This window comes from Electrophorus electricus, chromosome 8 (assembly GCF_013358815.1).
Source record: "Electrophorus electricus isolate fEleEle1 chromosome 8, fEleEle1.pri, whole genome shotgun sequence".
Taxonomy (NCBI): domain Eukaryota; kingdom Metazoa; phylum Chordata; class Actinopteri; order Gymnotiformes; family Gymnotidae; genus Electrophorus; species Electrophorus electricus.
In genome coordinates this window covers 19,251,700-19,273,322 of record NC_049542.1, presented here as the reverse complement: position 1 = coordinate 19,273,322, position 21,623 = coordinate 19,251,700, and the positions used below count along the sequence as shown (strand labels likewise).

Sequence of the window (21,623 nt, the reverse complement as noted above, 5' to 3'; positions counted from 1 at the left end):
ACAGCAGAGAATATTCATGATGTTTGTATTTCTGTTTTGTCTTCAATTTAAGAGATGTTTTTTCCCCTCAATATTTTTGTTATTTATCATTATTTGTTATTTATTGGTGTCAGTCAAGCAGCGTGCTGGGCAAGGCCTTGCTTTCTACTCATTACTGCTGACAGTCCAAACATCACACATCCTCCCGAGTGAGCCATGAAACCCTGACAACCGCACATAAAGGTGATGCGAGTAGGAGTGGGGTAGGTGGTTGGATGGGGAGTTGCGTGTTGGACCCTAGACTTGTGAATATCTTGAGCTGAAGGCCTGGTGCAGTGGGACACAGCCAGGTTTCTGCTTGCAGAGGAACCCTCTGGTGTTGCTCGGCAGTGAAGTCCAAATATCACTACTTTGGGCCGCTGCCATCCAAATCAGCGTGCTAGGTTTCATCCCTCTTGTTCTGGCTTTGCAGTTCAGATCTCAGCTTCTGGAGAGCAGAGGAATTCAGAAGCCAGGGCTGCATGTAACAAAAGCCCTTTATATAAAATCATGGATAAATAATGGTAATAGTCCTGCAATTTACCTGTTCACTTCCTTGCTGGAAGATCTCATTAGATTAATTGTATGCAGTGAGGTGCTCAGGGGTGGGATATTGATGGAGTGTGCTGGTGTTGGCTGCCATGTTGTCATGTCTGCTGTGTAGAGAAATAGCAGAATTACTCTATGCACATTTCACCATACTGCTGGAGGCCATTTTCTAAGATTGCAACCATGACACGTTGCAAATAGAATTTAGTTTAGATACCATTTTTTGTGGCTTAACGCAATGTATATACAACTGTGGACATGGCAAATGTTTGGAAACATATCCCTTGCAGAAAATGCACAGAATTGGTGCATCAACAGAGAGTGGACCTGACTCTTAGCAGAGAGTATCCAGCATCTGTTCCTGACTGTTACTCTCAGAGTACTGCCAATATGAGAGTGTCTGTGAAATGACTGTTGGAGTGCTTGTGGAGGTATTCCCCCTGAGAAATGTTCTGTAAAAACACTAACTAACAATCAAATAGTCGAGTCTCTCAACAGGTCCCTATTTAGAAAGATCTCCAAGGTAATATGGAGCCTGGCAGCATTTAATTTTTGTTATTTTTCCTAAGATTTGATATTAAATGTTAACCATCTGCTGTATTTTTGCCTTGTGCTACATCTTCTGTCCTGCTTCGAGCTTTGGCACGCTCACCCAAAGTGTCGTTATTTTCAAGTGGTGTGCTCTCTTTAGCCCCTTTTTTACTGTTTGCTCCATTTGCAGAGGTCTGGGCTCCGAGATGAACCTTGATATTTGAAACAGGTTTTTTTTTCTTTTTGTAATTGTTTCCTTTTCTGCTATTAAGTGAGTCACTTCAACTTTTGGTACTAATCTCTCCTTGTAATGGAGATTTGGGTTATCATCTGCGCATTGAACTGCAGGATGGAGGAGCAAATTTTCTAAATGACCTAAGCTGAAAGAAGAGCCAGCTGAGAGAGTTTGCGGTCTAGTCCTTTAAACCTCTGCAGCTAATCCTCATCAGCCTGCTGCCTTGGCTCTCTCCCCTACCACTCTCCCTCCCTCTCTCTCTCTCAGGCTCAATACATCCAATTCACTGGCTTCAATGTCCAGTTTAAAACAAATAAAAAAACCACTTCACTGTTTTGGGTCTTTATTACTTCTATCTTTATTATGGGACAAAAGAGAGAAGGAATCCAGAGCATGTTTTGAATGGACTTGTTCCTTGCTCCAGTTTGAACAGTTGTGTGCTGAATAGCAGAATGTGTTGTGAAAATTTATTAAGATGAATGCTTGATTAAAACCCCGGCGACTCTTACCAGAAGTCAGCCTGAAATGGCATTTCAGCTTGAAGTGCTGTTGGATTTCCACCACTCTGAGACTGTGGGGGAGAGTGAAGTCTCACTGCTTCACGCACCACTCTGAGGAACCCAGTCATCTTCTAGCTTCACCAGCAGAATCCCAGCAAAAAACACTGGCATTCAAACGTTTGTCTGAAAGTACTATGTCATGGATGAAAAGGTCCTGACTCCCTACTTTCTGTCCTCCATGCCCTTTGGAGACGTCGGTCACAGCTCAGTGTGTGTTATGCCCCTCCCTTATACACACTCTTGACTTCCCACAGTTCAAATGTCTGCAAACACCCCTGTCCTCTAAGAGTGCTAATAGAGAGTAGGAGTCTTGGAGCATTGGGCTGAGAGATTGCCTTCCTAGAGTCTGTCACTCACTGCAAGTGAGCCTCTGTTTCATTGAAATTTTATGATTCTTGTGGTGACTCATGGCATACAGCAGTTCTCCTCTTGTCAAAATGGGCTTGTTTACAAAATGAAGCACCATTTTTAATGGAAGCAATATATTTACTCAGGCTTTATAACATGTCTAGGGCTATGTGTATGGCATAATCAGTGCTCTGGTGCTTTATCTCTAAGAGGAAACGAGTCCGTTATCGTCGGAGTAGACGTCAGAAAGACAGCTCTGTGTCCTTAGCCTCATCAAGAGAAGTGCAGGGCCCTGGACTTTGCAAATGTCACCAGCATTGTGTTTGCCCCAGACAAAAATGTCACACTCACTTGGGCCAGGACACACTGCTCTGAGCGTGCATGCTCTCCAGGTGTCTGAGCAGCTAAAGCGGCACTGTATCTTGCAGCAGTGTGCCCGAAGCGACTTACCGAGAGGACAATGGCATTGTGTCCTGCCTCTCAGTGTAATGAGGTGATCCAAAGCATACATACCTGTCTCTGGCACACAATAGCATGCTTTCAGAGTGTTCTAATCTTGGACAGATTTTTGCCATGGGGAAACTTATTTGTCATTGCTAAATTGACTTTGAAATGTTTTCTCTCCCCAGTGAATTGAACTCAAAGCTGCAGGACACTCTGGAACAGATAGAGGTATGTGACCAGCTCTTTACATCTTGGCTTTTGAGGACAACCCAAAACACCAGGAATTCTCTAAGTTCAGCTCACCTTCTTGGCCACCTCTTCAGTGCTAGCTGTACTATTTACCATCCCACGTTTCATGTCCATGAAGTGGGAATAGCACAGATATAAATGCTGTATATGTAAATATATGAAACTAAGAATCCCTACATACTTTCAGAACGGCACTGAGGGTGTGAAAAAGTGTCCCTGCAACTCTGCATGTGGATGTATTGGATTGACCAGAATAAAATAATGGCTCTGAGGACTTGTAGACCTCATACTCTATGCAGCAATGTTTTAGCTCAAAACAATTTTAAGCCACACATTAACTTGTACTAATAGAGTTTCAACTGAATTACTTTTTAAACTTAAAATTGTGATTTAACATTGTGAGGTTCATCTTCTATTTTTATGTAACTTATATAAAAATCCAAAGCAGCTTGGGGCTTGTGAATATATCTTTTGAAAATATAGACTTTATAATGACATATACCTTCAACTTTACTCAGCCTCCTTGAATAATTATTTGGTTGAAATAAAATCCTCTGGCTAGTTGTTTGATAGAGTGACTCTCTAACCTTCTCGAGGAAAACAAATCTCAATACAAAATGCTTATTGGAGCCGAAGTACAATTTTCTTTTCTCCTACCTCAAGAGAGGGTACTAGTCCCAGCAGTAAAGTTTAGGCCCTCACTTCTTCTTTTCTTTCTCCTTATCTCTGCAGGAGCAGCTGGATGTGGCTCTTTCCAAGACCTGCAAGCACTTTGATGTCTCACACTACACCAAAGTTCAGCTGGCATACACACTCCTGGGTAAGACACAGGTAAGTGACTCATCAGAGCATGTTCCATATTACACCTGTCCCCTCCCCCCACCTCTAATCATACAGGGAAGATATGTCATTCTTGGATGGACTATTTGACAACAATGGCTCTTTTTGCTACTTTCACAGCATCCCACAAAGCTGTAGGTAAAGTGACTAAAGAATCCTGCAATGCCCTCTTTTCTTTATGTTGTCAGCTGTCCTCTCCAGCACCAGTTTACTAGCACATCACAGCACCATGCTTATATAGTAGTCCAACCCCCTACCCCAGAGCTGCTGTCACATGATTTATCCAATGTGCCCATGGGAGAATGTTCACATGATTGGGTGAATATTCTCTCATGCGCACACTGCCTTCTGATGGGTAGAAAAAAGGAGTGGAGAGGAAAGAAAATGCATCTTTCACATGGAAGTACCTCTGGCTGCAGCCAAAGAGTCTATTCTTTACCAAGCTATTAATAAATATTTTACAGTGTGCAAACACCTGTAGAGTGACCAATGTCTGTGTAAAGGTATGCTGCAACAAGGAGAAATTGCTGTCTCTGACTCACTTGGAGATGGTGCTGAGCTGATACTGACCAGATGTGCTCACTGGTTGGTAGCTTCTAGTTTGGAAACTCTGCACTGTTGCTTAGTGACATGCAGTCATGGATATGAGATGTGGCCCTGGAAAGGCATGCTTCATTTTTGGTGCACCACATAAAAAAAGGCCCTTGAGCTTCCAACCATTCTCATCAGGAATAACCGTCAGAAAGGAGTTGTTGATCTGGGTCTGTGCGGCATCAGCTTCTCTCTATCTCCCTCACTTTCTGGATAAGTGCGTGTTCTTCAGAATACATCTCTGACCTTATTTTTTCAGAGCTGAAAGCCCATTTGTTGTAAATTTTAAACCAGAACACATAATTAATATACTTTGCCTGTTATTTTCTGTGAGGAAAAGAAGAAACATTTTGTAGTTCAGCATGCTATGCAGTTATCTTAATGGGTAAGCAGAATTTTGTGCCTTTTTTTTTTTTTTTTTTTATATTGCTTTCATTCTTGTCATTAAATATGTGCTAATGGATTTTTCATATTGCCCTTGGGATCTTAATGAGCACCTTTTTGAAATTCCATTTTGCGTCTTGGTGCAGGTGTTGTCATCTGCCATTATTAGTTAGATTATACAAATATTTGCCCTTAAAAGGTGATGTAAATACACTAATTTGGTTCTGAAAGTTCCTCTCCTTCTTCTAATTCTCCCTCTATATAGGAATGAGATGCATTCACCTGTAAGAAAAGGCAGGAAAGACAGAGATCTCCATGTTTTGAATCTAGATTGTATCTGGCATTTCCTGGGCTAGGCTGGCAACAGCTAAAGGTTAGCAGAGTTAAGTGGCAAGACAGTGCATGTATTCCCAGAGGGCCAGTCCTGCCTTTAGTACTGGGTGTTTTAAAGGTTTTTATTCATTAAAAATTCCAGACAAATGTTTTGTTTGGAGTATATGGGTGCAGTTCCACTCCAGGTCAGCCAGGGGTCCAATATGAGTCAAATCTCTAGAGAGAGCTCTTGGACGGCTCACGAGAGTTTCAAGTAATGCAACCTGTAGCGCCATAGGCATGTGGACAATGTTAATGTGGCTTCTTTTATGCTATATTTTTTGTTTGTTTGTTTGTTTTTGTTGTTTTGTTTTGTGAGGGGTCCTTTTTATGTTTGTACGTTTGTTATCTGGTTCTGTTTGTCAATGAAGGCATTGCTTTTCTCTTGCTTTGGTTAAAGCATAGCAATTGCATGATAATGAGTCTGTCTGATGTGAAGTGTAGTGTTATTGAATGTGTGCATACATGAGCATCATCAAGCATGGGAAGGTGAGGGACTATGACAGATTTTCTTGTTTTGTTGGCTTGGGGGGAGAGAAGTGGGCAAAACAAACACCTAACATCACTATCTGAACAAAACATAATGGTTCATTAATATTTTAGTATATTTAAAGCTTTAATAGTCTTTCAGTGTTATTTCTGCAAATAGTTACAATTTAGAATTTAGAAATGTCTACAATTTCAGATGGGGTATGTGAGGTGAGACATAGGTTTAAGCTAAAATTCAACATGCAGCAAAGCCTTTCAAGCCTTTGCATGGGTAATCTTTTTTTTTTTAGTGCTGCCTCCTGTGAAAATTCTTCCTCAAATCCCCCCCCATATCTATCTCTCACCCTCTTCCACCCCTTTAAATATCTCATTCATTCCCCTCTCAAATATCTTTCTCCTGCTTTCTCAAATATTTGCCTCTCACTCTTTCTCCCGCCTCTCTTAAATATCCATTTCTCACTCTGTTTCTCACTCTCTCTCTCTGTCTCTCTCTCTCTCTCTCCCCATCAGACTGCTATGGATCAACTTCACATGCACTTCACGCAGGCCATTCACAATACCGTCTTCCAGGTGGTACTGGGTTATGTGGAGCTGTGCGCTGGCAATGCTGACACCAAGTTCCAGAAGATGCAGTACAAAGATCTCTGCACTGTAAGTCCCCTCCCAACTACCCACAGATATTGCCAAAGGCCCCTATATCAGCTCCCATGGTCTGCACACACCACAGTGTTTTAGAGATGACCTTTAACCAATCGTCCTAAACTGCCTAAAGCTGTGGACATTTGCACTAAACTCCTGTTCCTTCTTTGTTTCTGACAAGCAGAGATTTTTTTTCTCCCTGTTAAATGATGGCACATTTGTCTAGCTGTAGCAGGAACCACCCCAAAGAGAGAATACCAGTGACACCACTCAGTGGAACGGGGAATTGCGTAGCAATTAATCTGAGTTATTATGCAGTAATGTAGTCCTCAGTGCTCTGAAGGATGTGTGCACAGCTCTTTGGCCTTGCCTCTGAAAGGCTCACTTGCACCACCCAGAGAAAGGAAGCTATGCATCACAAACCAAAGTAGCAGACATCTCAGTCAGTCCACGTTGTTGTTTTATCAAATGGAGCCAGATCTGTGCGGCGTGTATGGTGAATGTCTGCCAGTAGGTGGAGCAACACTGGTGGTGATAAGCCGGGTGGTGTTCAGGCCAGCCTGGCCTGAAATCGATCTGTGGCCTGCTGGAACGCCAAAGCTTCTCATTCTCACAGTTGGGGTCTTGAACATGCAGCAAAGATTTTACACAACTCACAAAAATCTGTCTATAAAAAAGCAGCACTTTCTTTCTTAAATGAAGCAGTGTGTGCTCCAATTTCCTAACCTCTAAGAACGCATCTGTAAGCTGTGACCTAAGATTAAAAAGTCTTATGTGCTGGTCTTGGCATGGTGAGCTGAGCAGTGTGTAGGAGTTTTGAGTATAACCCACTACTGGCAGCAGAGCTCCAATAAGTGGAACAGTCTGCCAGCATTGGGACTTTCATTGCCAAAATGGATTTTGATGATATGAGCTGATCTGACCGAAAGCACCCTCTGTAGAGCTGGTGCACTGGGCAGATGTTCGTGCATTAATGATTCTTCCTACCACCCTAAAGAGTAACCAGCCTTTTCAGCATGGACACACTCATGAGTTTCTCTCTGTGCTTTCTGAAAAGAAGGCTTGATGCTCCACACACACTGGTTTATGTGCTATGGACCTGCTGCTACTAGATGGCTGAATTCCTGGACATCCCACCTCAGCTCCCCCAAGATTCAAGGTAGCACCTCATCCTCCACTGCATGTGTGATTTATATCACGATGCACATGCCTGTAGAAAGCCTCAGGGGCTAAGGGCTGAGGGATGGAGCGGCATGGTTCGTGCACCCAAATACGTATATGCCAGAATCCACACAGCCTGGACTGTCAACTTGGCTGATATTCTCTTTTCAGCTGGCAGTTTGCTTTAAAAGCTGAAGGTTAAAAAAGTTTTCTAGTCTAGAAATCATTTTAGATTTCTTTTCAAGTATGTGGATTTTTCAACTGGGGGGGGAGATATGAGAAACATGCATACAAACAAACTAAAAAGCCCTAGGCACACTCCTGTTGCCTTGTGTTGTCTCAAGAGATCGTGGTCACTCTGGGTGCTTGAGGACAGTTAACTGGGCATCACACGCTCTGGTTTAAATTGGGATCTCCCTTGGCAATGGCCATCATAAAATAACCATGATGAGCACTATGCTAATGACAATCATTTTTGCTCTGACCTCTGAACCCCATTGGCAGAATTAAAATTTGACGTAACTGCAGTGCCCCAAAGGTCGTGTTGCAATGCCGAGGAGTAGATGAATTTTACATGAAAGCGCCATTACCCTGTTCTCCTCCGCGCTGCTGTCCTGTGCCTGCCCAAGCTGACGAGCTGGAGCCTCCACAGTGGTAAGCTTTCAGGATTCACAGGTGACCCCTACAGTATACTTGCATAGGACTCTTGAATGAATTACCATGATGTATGAAATTTTTTTTATAATAAAATATTGCTTATTTTATTTTTAGCCTAAGAGGAATTTCTAAAGAAATGGACAATTTGTGTAGAAATTTACAAACATGCAAATTCAGATCAAAACAGCCTACACATCTAACTCAACTCCAACCCAAAACTATAGGCCTGATATAGACAAGTCCCTGTTTCCATCCTGCCCTGCCTGCCAAATAAGTTCCTCTGCTGTGGACACACAGTAAAAACTGCACTTGATGACCTTGATGTGTCTTGGATGAGCCTTGCATCTGATTTTTAAACTGGGTTTATTACACATCATGCCTGAGATTTGCTGGGCTTAATATGTGGCCACAGTGAAAAATGCTTTAAAAAAGAGCTGTGATTATTTTCCATTATATCCCTCTAAACTAGGCCTCAAAACTTTTAAAACAAGCACTGACATTTTCCAAGCTGTTGCATAAAACTTGATCCATAAATATTTACGAATAGGCAACATTACAAGCTTTAATTTCGGCACCTCGTGCCTTGGTTTCTGCGGGCCGACCATAGATCTCAGCCAACTTGGATGGGGCCGCTTGGACAGAGGAAGCTCGCTCGCCCGCCCAGTGGAGGGAACATTTGATTAATTCTCTGGATTAACTCGGCGAGGAGCTGCATTGATGCCTGCTGATAAGCAAAGATGTGAGAGTGGCGTCATTAAAATGCAGTGTGAATGAGTCCCAGCTCGCTTAAAGAGCTGGCTGCTCTGCTTCATCAGAGCAGGACGCCCTCACAGTGCATTAAAGGCCACAGCCCTCCCCTCTGGCCCAGACTAGACATGCTGGAACCTTAAGAATGGATTGAGGAACATCGCATGCATATATGCGTGTTGACCCCGTGTTGACCCCCAAGGTTGCAGAGTTCATATTCAAGCTCATGAGCCCAGCCATGTTAAGAAATGCCTTCCATTGCATGATCACGCTGAAAAGAATTAGGCAGTGCGTGTCATTGTAATGTGCTGATTAGCGATGGTTTACCCTTGTGTATGATGACATAAGACCCAGTTAAAGGAAGAGGGGCTAATCAAACTGACTTGTAGCTTTGCACTACAATCATGCTAATTGTTCCTTGCTCTAGAGGACTTGTATGAATGTGCACTTGCGTTGTAAATATCATTATAATAACATACTGCATGTTATTGACTAATCTGTTGGGCTTGTAAAATGCCATAGCATGCAACTTCTTTCTGGTTGTAAATGCTATAAAATAAAATTCAGATTCTTATAAATGCTATAAAATAGATGTAATTTAAAAAATGGCAGGGTAGTATATAGGTGGCATGTGGTGCAATTTCCCCTAGGTGTGAATGATTGATTGATTGATTAATTTACATTAAAGACTGGAACATGCTGTTTTTTGGCAGTAGAATAGTGTTATACACAGTCCTTGAGCCTTTGATTGAATACAAATAATACTCATAGGATAATATGAATTATAATGTCAGAGCGGTCGGCCTAACACACCTGGTGTGGATATTATCCTGCTGAGGAACTCCTGGGGAGCTTCTCCTCTAGACAGCTCAGTGTAATGGTGTAGGCCCTGTGCTGAGCTTCTGTGGCTGCATTTCTCCAGACTGCTGACGATGGCAAACCTAGTTTTCCATTTCTTCATGCATTTTCAGGGGCAAAGAAATATACCAACTACAGGGCTATAGGTCTCACAATATATATGGATCAGTTAACGGACTGAACCCCCTCCAACACCTCCCCCCCCCCCCCCCCCCCCCCCACAAAACTCCTACCATGTAAGCCTCCCCTCTGCATTCATGTTGGAGAATCTAGGCCCCATCAGGTGATGGGGGATTTCCTAGAACCTTTCCACTTCCCGGCACTGTGGTCCAGGATCCCCCTAAACTGGTAGATGGTCTTGTCATTTAATCCTATAGGCTGGCTGTTTGAGCAGTAAGCCTACCCCTGACTTGACTGCCTGTGATGTATTCCCTCAATGTGTACAGGAAGTGATGCATTTCTGTCTGCCTTGTCTGTAGCTAGGACAGACCCATACCCCATTTCTGTTTTCCCCTCCCCACAACTGAGTTGCCTGGCAACAGTATTTGATCTGTGATTGACTTTGTGATTGACATAGATAATTCCCCCTTTTTACCTACCTTTGCAGGTTCTGTGATGTTCTCAAGAACCAAGCTCTATTTTCCGCTGCTAATCACAGGATCAATACCAGTGTGTTTGAACCACATTGCCTGTAGACTAGTGGGCAGTCTGGCAACATGAGTGTGTCAGATGTATTGAAAACATGTCGATGCCTTAAAATACTAGTCAGCTGACATTATAAATATTCCACGGAAAGCTATGTTCTCTAGCTGTTGAGAATGATATTTGCCCTTTATCAGTTTTGATGCACATTCATTGTTGCATCCCTGTCGAGCCACAGCTCATTGAAGTAGTGAGACTCTGGTAAAATGCCACTTGGGGTGGGTTCATGTGTGGAATTCACCTTGCTGGTGAATCATGCCTGAATGCAATCACTATGTACAGTTCAGACTTTATTAGGTTTATCTCAGGCACTCAGACTCAGGATGTACAGTAGTCTACATAAATATTCAAATGTGCAAAAATATGTTTATTCTGCCTGTTGTTTTTTGAATCCTCAGTTTAAAGAGCTGACAGAACGAGAGTTGCCACCATTGTCAGCTCTGGAAGAACTGGACAATGGTTGATCATAAAGTGGTCATTAATATCTTTGGACATTTTATATTATTGGCAGTCCATTGTATTTTATGACAATTTTCTGTACAGTTTAAGGGGTTTAGGTTGGCAATTACTTGTTAAATCTTACTGACCTGAGTCTGTTTCTTATTGTCACTTCTTTTACTGCTCTGTACTTTCCCCTCGTATATAAAGATTTGTCTTGTCTACTCGCTCTTTATTGAGAAGCTGTTTGGCGGTGAGTGAGAGACTGCCAAGTCTCTGTGGGAGGGTCCAAGTTACAGACCCCGGGCAAACTCACAATAAGCAGGCTGTATCTGCCTAAAGCCACAAGGTGAAGTGAGACACCTTCTAAATAAATTGCTCCTAAAGGCCTGATAATGTTAGCTTTTCCACAGCTGGAAGCTATGTTGCTATGTGCCATCGCTTCGCCGTAAAAGGAGCAGCAGGCTCTGGCTAGTTGTAATTCACCCAGCTGCAACCCTGCAGAGCAAGCAGGCTTTCCACATCTACACCCCTGCTTCAAGCATGAGCTGGATAGGAGTCCTACGTGGCGCTGTCGACGGCCCTGATGGATGTGAGTGCATGGTTGAATCGGCCATGTGGTGGCTCGAGACAGCAAAGTCTGCGTTGGGCCTCCCTAGCTGTAGATCAGCCTTGCCAAATAGGGGTATGGCAGCCTTTCCAAGAATTGTCACTGAGGTCAAAAGTGAACCAAACTGTATTTCATTATAAACACAGTCCCCTTTTGGACTTGAAATATAGTTTCTCATTTCAATGTGATAGAAGCAAGTTCAGTCTCTATGGTGTTCATTCTGATTACAGTGCTCCAAAGAATGTGCTGTTGCTGTGTGTGGGTCTGATGGATTAAATGCAGGGTAAATGCTCATCCAGGTCTGTTGCAGTTCCTTCCATTATCTCTGGTGTATTCATGTTCCCATGCAGTCAGATTTACTGATGTTCAAATGTTAAAGGTAAGATTTAGGGCAAAGTGTATATCCAAAGAGCTTCAATGCTTTTTTTTTTCAATACAAAAGCCAGTAACTAGGCATTTCATGTATGTATTACCTCTGACATACGGTTTGACAAATAGTGTAGTGTAAATGCCATTTACTCTTGCATTAATAAAGAAACTAAACTTTATCCACATTATCTGGATATGATTTTTTTGTCTGTAAAACACCTGGTGAACTTGGCATGGAACTCAGTCACATCACTCAAATTTTCATTCTTGAAGGAAATTAAAATGTTCTGCCACAAATCAACTCTTGGCTGATAACTTTAACGTAGTACAGTTGTAATAGCGAGACTTTTACCTGTCTTTGACTGTCTTTTCACTTTCTTGCTTTATATACTGGCACAGGAGGCACTTCCATTGTAATACTGCTGTTAAAATAAGAACTTTCATATTAAGCAAAAGGCAAGGCTTAATGTTACTGCTGTTTGGAGAGTTCACCTTGCCTGCCCTATTTATGTAAAATCTATGTATTTATCTATGGGATCGCAAGAGTTAAGTCTATTTCCTGTTTTTATTGAAGCATCAGTGGGTCTTGTAAGACAGTATCAGCATTAGAGTCAAAAGAAGCAAAGTACAAGCCTTTGGTTTTCCGTCTTATCCACACAGATGTGTCTCTCATTAGTCACTGTAACAGAGTACCTCTATGCTCATCAACAGATCTCTGCTCCATCCTTGTGCATTGGTCTGCCTGGTTCAGCTTAAAGTGGCTGCCTTTGGCCTGAACTGGCTCTTTGTTCTTATCCCTCTCCTATCAGCACATCACTCCAGACAGTTATATCCCCTGCCTGACTGACCTCTGCAAAGCATTGTGGGAGGTCATGCTGAGCTACTATCGAACAATGCAGTGGCATGAGGAGCATGACAAAGAGGAGGTGGTCGACGCAGGAGCAGGTAAGGCCCTTGCACTTCATTAGCCTGTACGTATGCTATATCACTTGTATTATGTATAGAAACTGTACAGATGTATATAATCTAAGTCTGGTAGTCCCATGGAGGTGAGTCTTCCATTAACCATGTCCTGGCACTCCATATTTCTTGCAGCAAGAGTTTTTCTTCTGACTGTTTATAACAAAACAAGCATAACATTTCCACCCAAGCTTTTAACTCCTTATAGACTTATGTAAAGCACAGTTCAGAGTTCAGAAATGATTCATGCATAAACAACCACAGGGGATTGATTTGTATCTGCTAATATTTGTGTAATTAGTGAACCTTGCTGTTGGGTTTAGATACTGCTAAATTTCATGGGGAGAACTCTGTATGACTGGACTTGGAAGGACTTTACAACCAAAACTTAGCATTGTGTGCAGCAGTATTTTAATTTCAGTCTTCTTATTTTGCCTGTCTAATCCAAAGCCTTAGACCATCTTTATTAAAAATGCATCGGTGAGTGTTAGCAATGTGAAAGATTTACATTTTACGCACATCTTGCCAATGAACATTTGCAAAAGAAGACCAGCGAAAGGCTGTAATGGTAAGTCTTGGTAGCTGGACTCGGACATCTCACTGTAGTCATGTCAAAAATCCCAGTGGTCATATTTGAGTGCAATGTTTTTCACCATTTGCCTCAGTGCTTTCCCTTCACTTCGATTTGTGAGGTCATTGAACAGTCCGGAAATAGATTGGTGCTTGTAGCTGATTCAATGAATTTCCAATGTCAGACTCAGTCACTCCTAAGTACCCTTATACCCACTCCAGTGAATGCTGTACGGTGTGCATTAGAAGGAGAAAAATGTTTCACTTGAATGCTATTGACTTGGCCTTGTTCATAAGCATATTGAAGCTGCCCACCCTATCTAGTGGTCATGTCAGTTCCTCAAATGTTATTACATGCATACTTTCATAGCTATTAAAGGACAAATGATTTACATTGAGAGTATGTTAGTCCTAAACCCATATCTTTCAACATCGTTTTAACACTGTTTCTCTGTTGGGCCTACTTTCTCAATATGAAGTTTAAAAGCATATGAGGAAGACATGAAACAACAATGCAATGCAGTGTTGTCATCTGTTTTTCTGTTTTGCTGATTGTAGCAAGGTACAGTGCAAGTTTCCTTTCTGTCCATCTCACCCTCTCTCACTCTCCTTCTCTTTTATTCTCTCTCTCTCTCTCTCTCTCTCTCTCTCTCTCTCTCTCTCTCTCTCTCTCTCTCTCTCTCTCTCACACCTAACAAAGCAGCAGATGTTTCTCCAGGATGAACAAATCATTTGTAAGATGCCAAAAGGGAAAAGCCCCAGGGGCTAGCTTTTTTGAGATAAGCACAGGATTCCTACTTGCACATTCACTTAGATCGATTTCCACAGTAAATGAGTAGACCAGAAACATGTTTCTAAAGTAGTTTTGAGGCACTGTGTTTATCAGGTTTAGAGTTTTCCTTGCTAAGGGATTTGTCAAAGCTATTGTACTCCTGTTTACCTTACTGTAATTTTTGTGTATTTGTTTCAGCTGAACATTAAACATCTTGGTGACGGTCATTTTGAGATGTGCTTATTTAGCATTTAAATATTCTGTCTGCAGTTTAATTTTAAAAGCAATATGTGAAATACACATAAGGCAGTAGGTAGAGCAACATTGTGACCTTTTAGACTATTAAAAAGTGAGTTGTAATTAGGCTTAGGAATAAGTAGGCTTTAGGAGGATTTGAAATCCTAAATATATGTTTGATAAATACATCTACATTTCTTCAGCTCTTCACTGTTTATACAAAGTCAGAACCATCCAGCATAGACAGTCTTTTATAGAATGTTTAGTTTGCTGCTTTGATTTCAGTTTCAGTATGAGTTTCACATAGTTTTGCAAGGGTAAATATTACATTTAAATATAACCTTTCCATTTCCATATATCTAGTCAAGAAGGCAAGATGAACTTTAAATTTTTTTAAACTGGTGTTTGACTTTAATATGTGCCTTCTTCTGTGGCTCTGCTTGGCGCAGTGTTCTACTTCCATCCTTTGGCCAATACTCTTCAGCCACGTTTTACCCCGGCATTCTTTCTGTCGCAGCCCTGAGCTCTAGGTTGATGTATTGGATCTGTCAGGTTATTGTGGTGATTATAATGTTACCATTCAATAAAGTAAAATGGTTCAGGTAAAGAATAGGGCTCGGGCCGTCCTGCGCCATTATGCTTGAAGCTGGCATTGGGTGATGTGTGCATCCAGTGAGTAGAATCACAGCTGTGGGAGAGAGCATAAATGTCAGTATATGGAGCAGAAAGGGCAGTGGTTGGCAGGGCTTTCACTAATGCTGCTTAACCTCCTCACCAATGGCCAGAACACACCAAAGAGAAGTAAAGGTGCAAGGTGCAGCTTCAGATCTCCAAACCAATTCCCCACTTACTCCGGAAACTCTTCTAGAGCAGGTTGTAGGTTAATGGGTTAATCCAAAAAGCCCTGTCCATAACAGTGATTTACCATGAACCATTTGCTGAGCTATCTGATGCAGGGTCCACGGTGTGCTGCATGTGTCATATATCATAACTGCAGATTTCATCACAGGTGCTGCCGTTCTCTGTGAGAGAGATCAATTTTGGGCCCTGGACATGCTCTGGTTCTCGTGTGTGGAGCATTTAATAATGCACCAATCCCATGTCAAATTGACAATTACACCTCTGGTTGCCTGCCATTGCCTTCAGCATTTATATCTCTTCTTGTTAAGTCTGCTCTGCCTGCTTCCTCTCATTCGGCAGTGCTGTCAACAGGTAAATTGCTTCCACTAGCCTGTGACATGCTTTGCCTTGTAATTAGGTGTAGTGCGTAATCACCAATAACTACATGTTAGAAAATGCCCTTTTTCTGGTCAGAAGTGATCCCCAAACCCAGTTTGGACTGAGGCTTTTTAGGTGTGGATTGATTGGTGTCCATTATGTTTCACTGCGCTATTTGTGGAAAAGGTCTCACTGTGATCTGTGCTTGGGGAGAAGGACACTGTGGGAGATGACACACGGGACTGTGGGGATTGTGAGAGAGCTCAGAGCTTCAGAAGAAAGTTCTACTTCAGGGCTTTGGCTCACTTGAGCAGAGCAGAGCCCTGTGAGCCTGTCACAATCATCTGTGGAGATGCTTTGCCAAAAGCACACATCTCTCTGTCATTTGAAAAGAGATTTTTACACAGTCCACAGTTCACCCAAGCAGGTCAAGGAGAATGTTTGAAGCTTCTTTAACCATGCTTAATTGCTTCTATTGCCACAGGGTTCATTTCTAATAAAGTTGTGAATCATGGCTGGTGGCTGTGATTTTTGTCAGACAGTGAGAGACTAGGTCTGCAGGAAAGCATGAAGACTCAGAGAGGTGGCAGTGAGTCAATTGTGTAACATTTTCCTTTGTTCCCATTAAAAACAAACAAACAAAAATGTATATATTTAAAAAAAAATGAAATATTTAAATATATATTTTGATATAAATAAAATATTATTTTTAAAGTGCTGATTGTATTGTATTACAACTTGGAGCTATTCTGTGTCAGTATAGTGGTGTGAGAGGTATGCGTATATACTAACTACATCTGAATAATTTGTGATCTTACATGGACATACTGTTTATAAAATTTACTCTATCATCACAATAAGAAATTGATTTCTGTATCTCATCTTTCACTCACACATCTTGCACTCACCCACCCACTCACTAAGGCCTTTCTTTTCTTGGTTCTTTTATATATATATATATATATATATAAAATTATAATATAGCTAGTTGTATAGTGTTCAAAATAAAATAAAATCAAAATGCACTTAGCTCATTTATTGAGAAAGTGGATCTTTATATCCCCTGAGAACCTATGTGGTGAGGTCATGACTGTACCCACTGTGTCTCCTTTGAGTCTATAATGTGAATGATTGATTGGGTTATGAAAGACCAATGTTGTTTCAAGAATAGAATTCAAGACAGGTACAAGCTTTTTTTTTTTGAACACTTGATTTGGGGCAAGATCCACAGATGTATCTCCTCTATCGCGCTTGATGTCCTCATCCTACAAATCTCACTGTTCCATAGACTCATCCTCAGGGCCAGCCATTCTGCACATTTTTGATTTGTGTTAGCGTTTTAATTGTTTTTATTTAAATTCTCATGAGAGCAGAAGAGGCAACATTGTGAGTATATTTGCAGAATCTGTGATGCAGAGAATGTGACCATGGATAAATACTCTTGGTGGGGGTTAAACAAACAAATAAATAAAATGAACACAAAAGCAATAGCTTTTCAGAGTCTTGCCTATTGTGTATCTGTTCCTTATTATTTTCTTCATCCCATTACAGTCTTATGCCATGTCAAGCTGACCCCTCCTCTGGACAATGATGCAGAAAACCGTGTGTGTGTGTATGCGTGCATGTGCGTGCATGAATGCTGATGGGTAGATTATATTTTTCTTGCCTTCTCCAGTATTTGGCCCTGTGGGGATTTTCCCCTGAGGCTTTGCAAAGCTGTGTTCTTTCAGACCTGAAATGACTGAGGGAAAAAATCCTCCCCTACTGTCCACAGCTGAACGCTCTTTGATTGGGCTCCAGTAACCCACTGCCTCCAAGTTTAATAGTCTTGTACAGAATGCTTTGCTTATATTCCAAAGAAGCAGAGCACAATAGGTTCCTTATACATACTTGGTGGGTTTAGAAGATCGTTCTTAAATTTCTTTAACTGTTTTTAAAGAATTTAGTTTTTTTTTTCCTACCACCAGTTCATTTTGGTACCTTTTGAAGTTTGAAGTAGTCTGTCATAAAATATTAAACAAACAAAAATAAATTTATCAAACATCAAATACAACATTTTTCTTTGAAGGTTTTCTTTGAAACTTTCTTGTCCTATGCTGGGGTGGGACCCACTCAGGGCCTGGATGGATTAAAAGACCAGTGGACTTAACGTGGTCACAGGAAATTCTACTGCAGAATGTCAGGTGTTCAAGCAGTGCCCTAAACCTTAAACGATTTTCACTCATGTAACATGATGATCCAAAACACAGGAGTAAATCAATAGGCCTTTCAGAGAATGAATTTCATATTTTAGAATGGAATTAGGAGTGCTGACATCAAACTGGAAATGCAGGTTATTCAACACCTCTAAATTTACACTTGAGCTGACCACTTTCAAAGAGAGGAAATGGCCAGGATACCTCCCAACTGCTGTACACAAATTATGAGCTGCTGTAGGAAGCCTAGACTGAGCTGATTGCCAATAATGGATGTTCCATTCGTTACTTAATATAGGGGTTCATTTTTTTTAATCAGTGACCTTGACAGTTTAAACTGTTCACTAATGTGCTGTAAATTGTTGCATGCATTGTTAAGATATTTCTTAAGATTAGATGAAGAATAGTTTGCATTTGCCCCATGTGTCCTGTGTGGAGAAATCTTTATAATTTTAAATAAAAAACAGTTTATATTGACAGACTATTTCTCATACTTGATGATTTAGTAATAGACCAGGAAACAGATTTTGATGATCTGACGTCCTGCGTTCTATTAGGGCAGATTTAGTTACTCCCAGGGAAATAAGTGCAGATAAAAGCAGTTCAGATAAAATAAGCTTTTTGACCTTTTCATTTTTTTATCCACAGCGTAACAGCTGTTGCTCTAGACTTTGTAATAAAGCCTTGTAGAGTTCAGCTTTGCCAAAGTTAGAAAATGTTAGTTGCTTTTCTTTTTTTTTATAGACTTCTGCACAGATTTACTTTTTTGTACAATACTTTTGTAGTCATATCAGAATTTCTTATGTCTCAATTCTCTTGAAAATCACACAGATGCTTTTGTAGTTTTTCATAATTGCATGAGCCTGATCTCATGCTACAACATGTTTGTCTCTGTTTATTACTATTATTCATCCTTTTATTTTTTTTTATGAGAACAAAGGAATCCAAGCAGTTTTTTGGATTTTGGATCATAATCCATGTTCTTCAATTGTGCATGGCACATGCATGGATGGACTTTATTTGTCCTTAGTTTGTTTTCCTGTGTGTGGTTTGGAAGCATTTTCCACCTTGGCAGCTCTCTGATGAAATTGCCTGTGAACAGTGGTGGGCTCATAAAACTTACATGTGCTGTCCAAGCAAGTGGGTAGTGAGGGTGTGCGGCTGTGTTGACCTAGAGTTTGGAGATTTGATTTAAACTGATGCTCAGATGTACATAGTGCAGGCCAGTGTGTACCATGTGAAGGGCCATGGCTTTGTTTACAGGACATGTGTCCAACAGACAAAACAATTTGTAGTTAAAGCGGAGGGGTGAAGATAATTGAGTCACTTACAACTTGACTAAGGTTAAATATAAATACAGCTCTCAGTGATGGGAAGGGTTTTGACAGAAGTGTTGTATTCAAATGAGCTCCTGGTTTAAGAGCTCGAATGAGTGTCTGGAGAATGTCTACTGGCTACCTGCTGGCTTTAACCCAAATCAGCTCATCACTTTGTTTCTCAAATGTCTTCAGGTGGTCCCTTCCATCTGTTTCTGGACATTTGGCATCACTTGCCTCATGACATTTGCATTAATTATCGCTATAAACTGGTCCTAATGTTGTTCTTTTCTGTTTAATTTCTGATTTTCTTTCTTGTTCGCTGAGACCCGAGTAGAAGAACCGACATTTGTCTGCATCTGTGTAATCAACTTTATTAAGAATGTATGTGAGACTTGGAGACACTTCCACACACAATGGCAAACGTTATGCTATCCCAAGTTCTTCTGTGCTGCTGATGACATCATCATGGTGCCAAAGCATGGTCTCCAGCATGCAAACTGCTCCAACTCACCCATGTACTGGGAGAGCTGGAGACACAGCCACTGTTCTGGGATGCCTTTCTTCAGCTACTGTGTTAGCACCTCGCACTGCTCATGCTTTTCGACTTCGAGGTTATCATGAGTTTGGCCATGGCTGTAGCAGCATTGGCAAGCACTGACGCGTGATGCATACATTTCTGAGACACCATTTCTCATTGCTGACAATATGCTAAGCTAATCTGATTTTGTTGATATAACTGATTTCAGTAAAAGATTACAGCAAGATGTATGGCTTCTTTAACACTGTAGAGACAGGTGGCTGTTTAAGATAACAGTTTATTTATTTGGGTTGGGTTCTGTGTTGAGCAACTGTATGGCAGAGCAGCAAATAGGACTTTTTTATTTTTTAAGTCTATTACCCCAGTGCCTCTGTCTTTCATAAAGCCTCAGGAGAGTGTGGCGTTTGTCTTTGCTGTTCTGTAATGTGGAACTTTATGGTTGACTGAATGTTTGTTGGGTCTGGTATGTGCAGACAGCACTGGTGACGAGGGCTCAGATGAGTCAACGGTTGGCCGCAGCTATGTCAAGAAGAAGCTTGAGCATGGCCTGAGCCGCATTTGGCAGGTAAGACACTCATTTACTGCTTTTTCTGCCTTTCTGGTTTGTCTGTCAGCTTCCTGTCTGCACCTCCACTTTGGTTCACTCTCCTGTGTGTGTCTCTCTCCCTTCTCTCAGGATGTCCAGCTGAAAGTCAAAGCCTACTTACTTGGCACGGACATGTCCAACTTCAAGTATGACGACTTCATCGTGGTGCTGGACGTTGTCAGCAGGTGGGTGGTCACGTCATCACTGGTATTAATATACTTGGCTGGTGGAGCTTTGAATGCCTCTTTGAATGCCATTTTAACCCCACATGGGATGGGCAGGAGGCAGAGGGCACCAATGATGCCGCATAATCTGCAGGGAGAGGGGAGCTCCGTGCAGCCTTGCATGTGCAACTCAATTAAAAGGCCCTCGAATGTGTGAAACAATGACCTCAATGGGCTGACCCCTGCCCACAGGTTAGGGCAGGATGAATACATCCATCTGCTCTCTGCCCTCTGTGGTGAGGCATCTCTATTGGCTTAATTAAGATTTGAAGCACAAAGCCTACCTCTCTGCTGTTTTGGTGTCTGTTGGGGTGCTGTCTCACATCTATACCTCTCCCCGTCCATATCACCCCCTCTGGTTGGTTGTTCCCCAGGCTCATGCAGGTGGGGGAGGAGTTCTGCAGTAGCAAGTCCGAGGTGCTGCAAGAGTCCATCAAGAGGCAGAGTGTGAACTACTTCAAGACCTATCACAGGTAAGAGAAGCCCCTGGCCTCACCTGACTCTACACACCAGTATTCAAGCATTCAATCACATCTGCCTCTCATCTTGAGTCAACAAGCATTTATCTTGTGTGATGCACAGTGTTCAAGTACATGCTTGTCATGGGACCATGTGCTTCTTGAGATATAATTCACTATCTCAATCAACCAGAAAAATGTGTTTCATGATAAGTGTTAATGACTTCTCATGCTCACATTGTGTAATCATGGAATATTATGCTACATAAACGTGCCAGTATAAATGCAGAAGGCTTGGGATATTATAATAGATCAGCCACTACACAATGGTTGGTTGTAAGTCTGCATTCTGCCACAGCTTTCCTCTGCAGTCTGGGCAGAGAGGGGCCCATACGGGAGGTGGCATCACTCCATGGTTTCTGCTGTAGACCCTGGCAGCAGCACAGAGAGGGGCGCTTTTCAGGGAGGAAGGGCTCACTCACTCTCTCATGCACAGCATAACAATTATTCCAGTTTTTTGGCCTGCTCGGGTGGTATCCATAAAAAGTGATTATCTGTCAGCCTCCTGAATGCACTCTGTCTTTGCTGTGACACAAGCTGTATTAACACATTTCCGCTCTGGAATATATATTGTACCTCTCGGCACAGAGGCCAGACACGACATACTACCTTCCTTTCTTCTTCAAGCATGGAGTAATGCAATGCGAATTGGATGCATTGTGAAATATCATTGAACACTGGACACCTAGCCCATC

General features: G+C 41.7%; 1 protein-coding gene across 3 annotated transcripts in view; it reads left to right on the top strand.

Annotated features, from left to right (window-relative positions):
* vps50 (VPS50 EARP/GARPII complex subunit) overlaps window positions 1-21,623 on the top strand; it is an 84,992-nt gene that overhangs the window by 21,027 nt on the left and 42,342 nt on the right. For all 3 annotated transcript variants that reach the window (XM_027012053.2, XM_027012052.2, XM_027012054.2), the window contains 7 exons: window positions 2,871-2,913; window positions 3,667-3,765; window positions 6,121-6,261; window positions 12,601-12,736; window positions 20,074-20,165; window positions 20,277-20,371; window positions 20,785-20,883. In XM_027012053.2, the coding sequence (XP_026867854.1) occupies window positions 2,871-2,913; window positions 3,667-3,765; window positions 6,121-6,261; window positions 12,601-12,736; window positions 20,074-20,165; window positions 20,277-20,371; window positions 20,785-20,883 (705 nt within the window). The remainder of the gene's footprint in view (window positions 1-2,870; window positions 2,914-3,666; window positions 3,766-6,120; window positions 6,262-12,600; window positions 12,737-20,073; window positions 20,166-20,276; window positions 20,372-20,784; window positions 20,884-21,623) is intronic.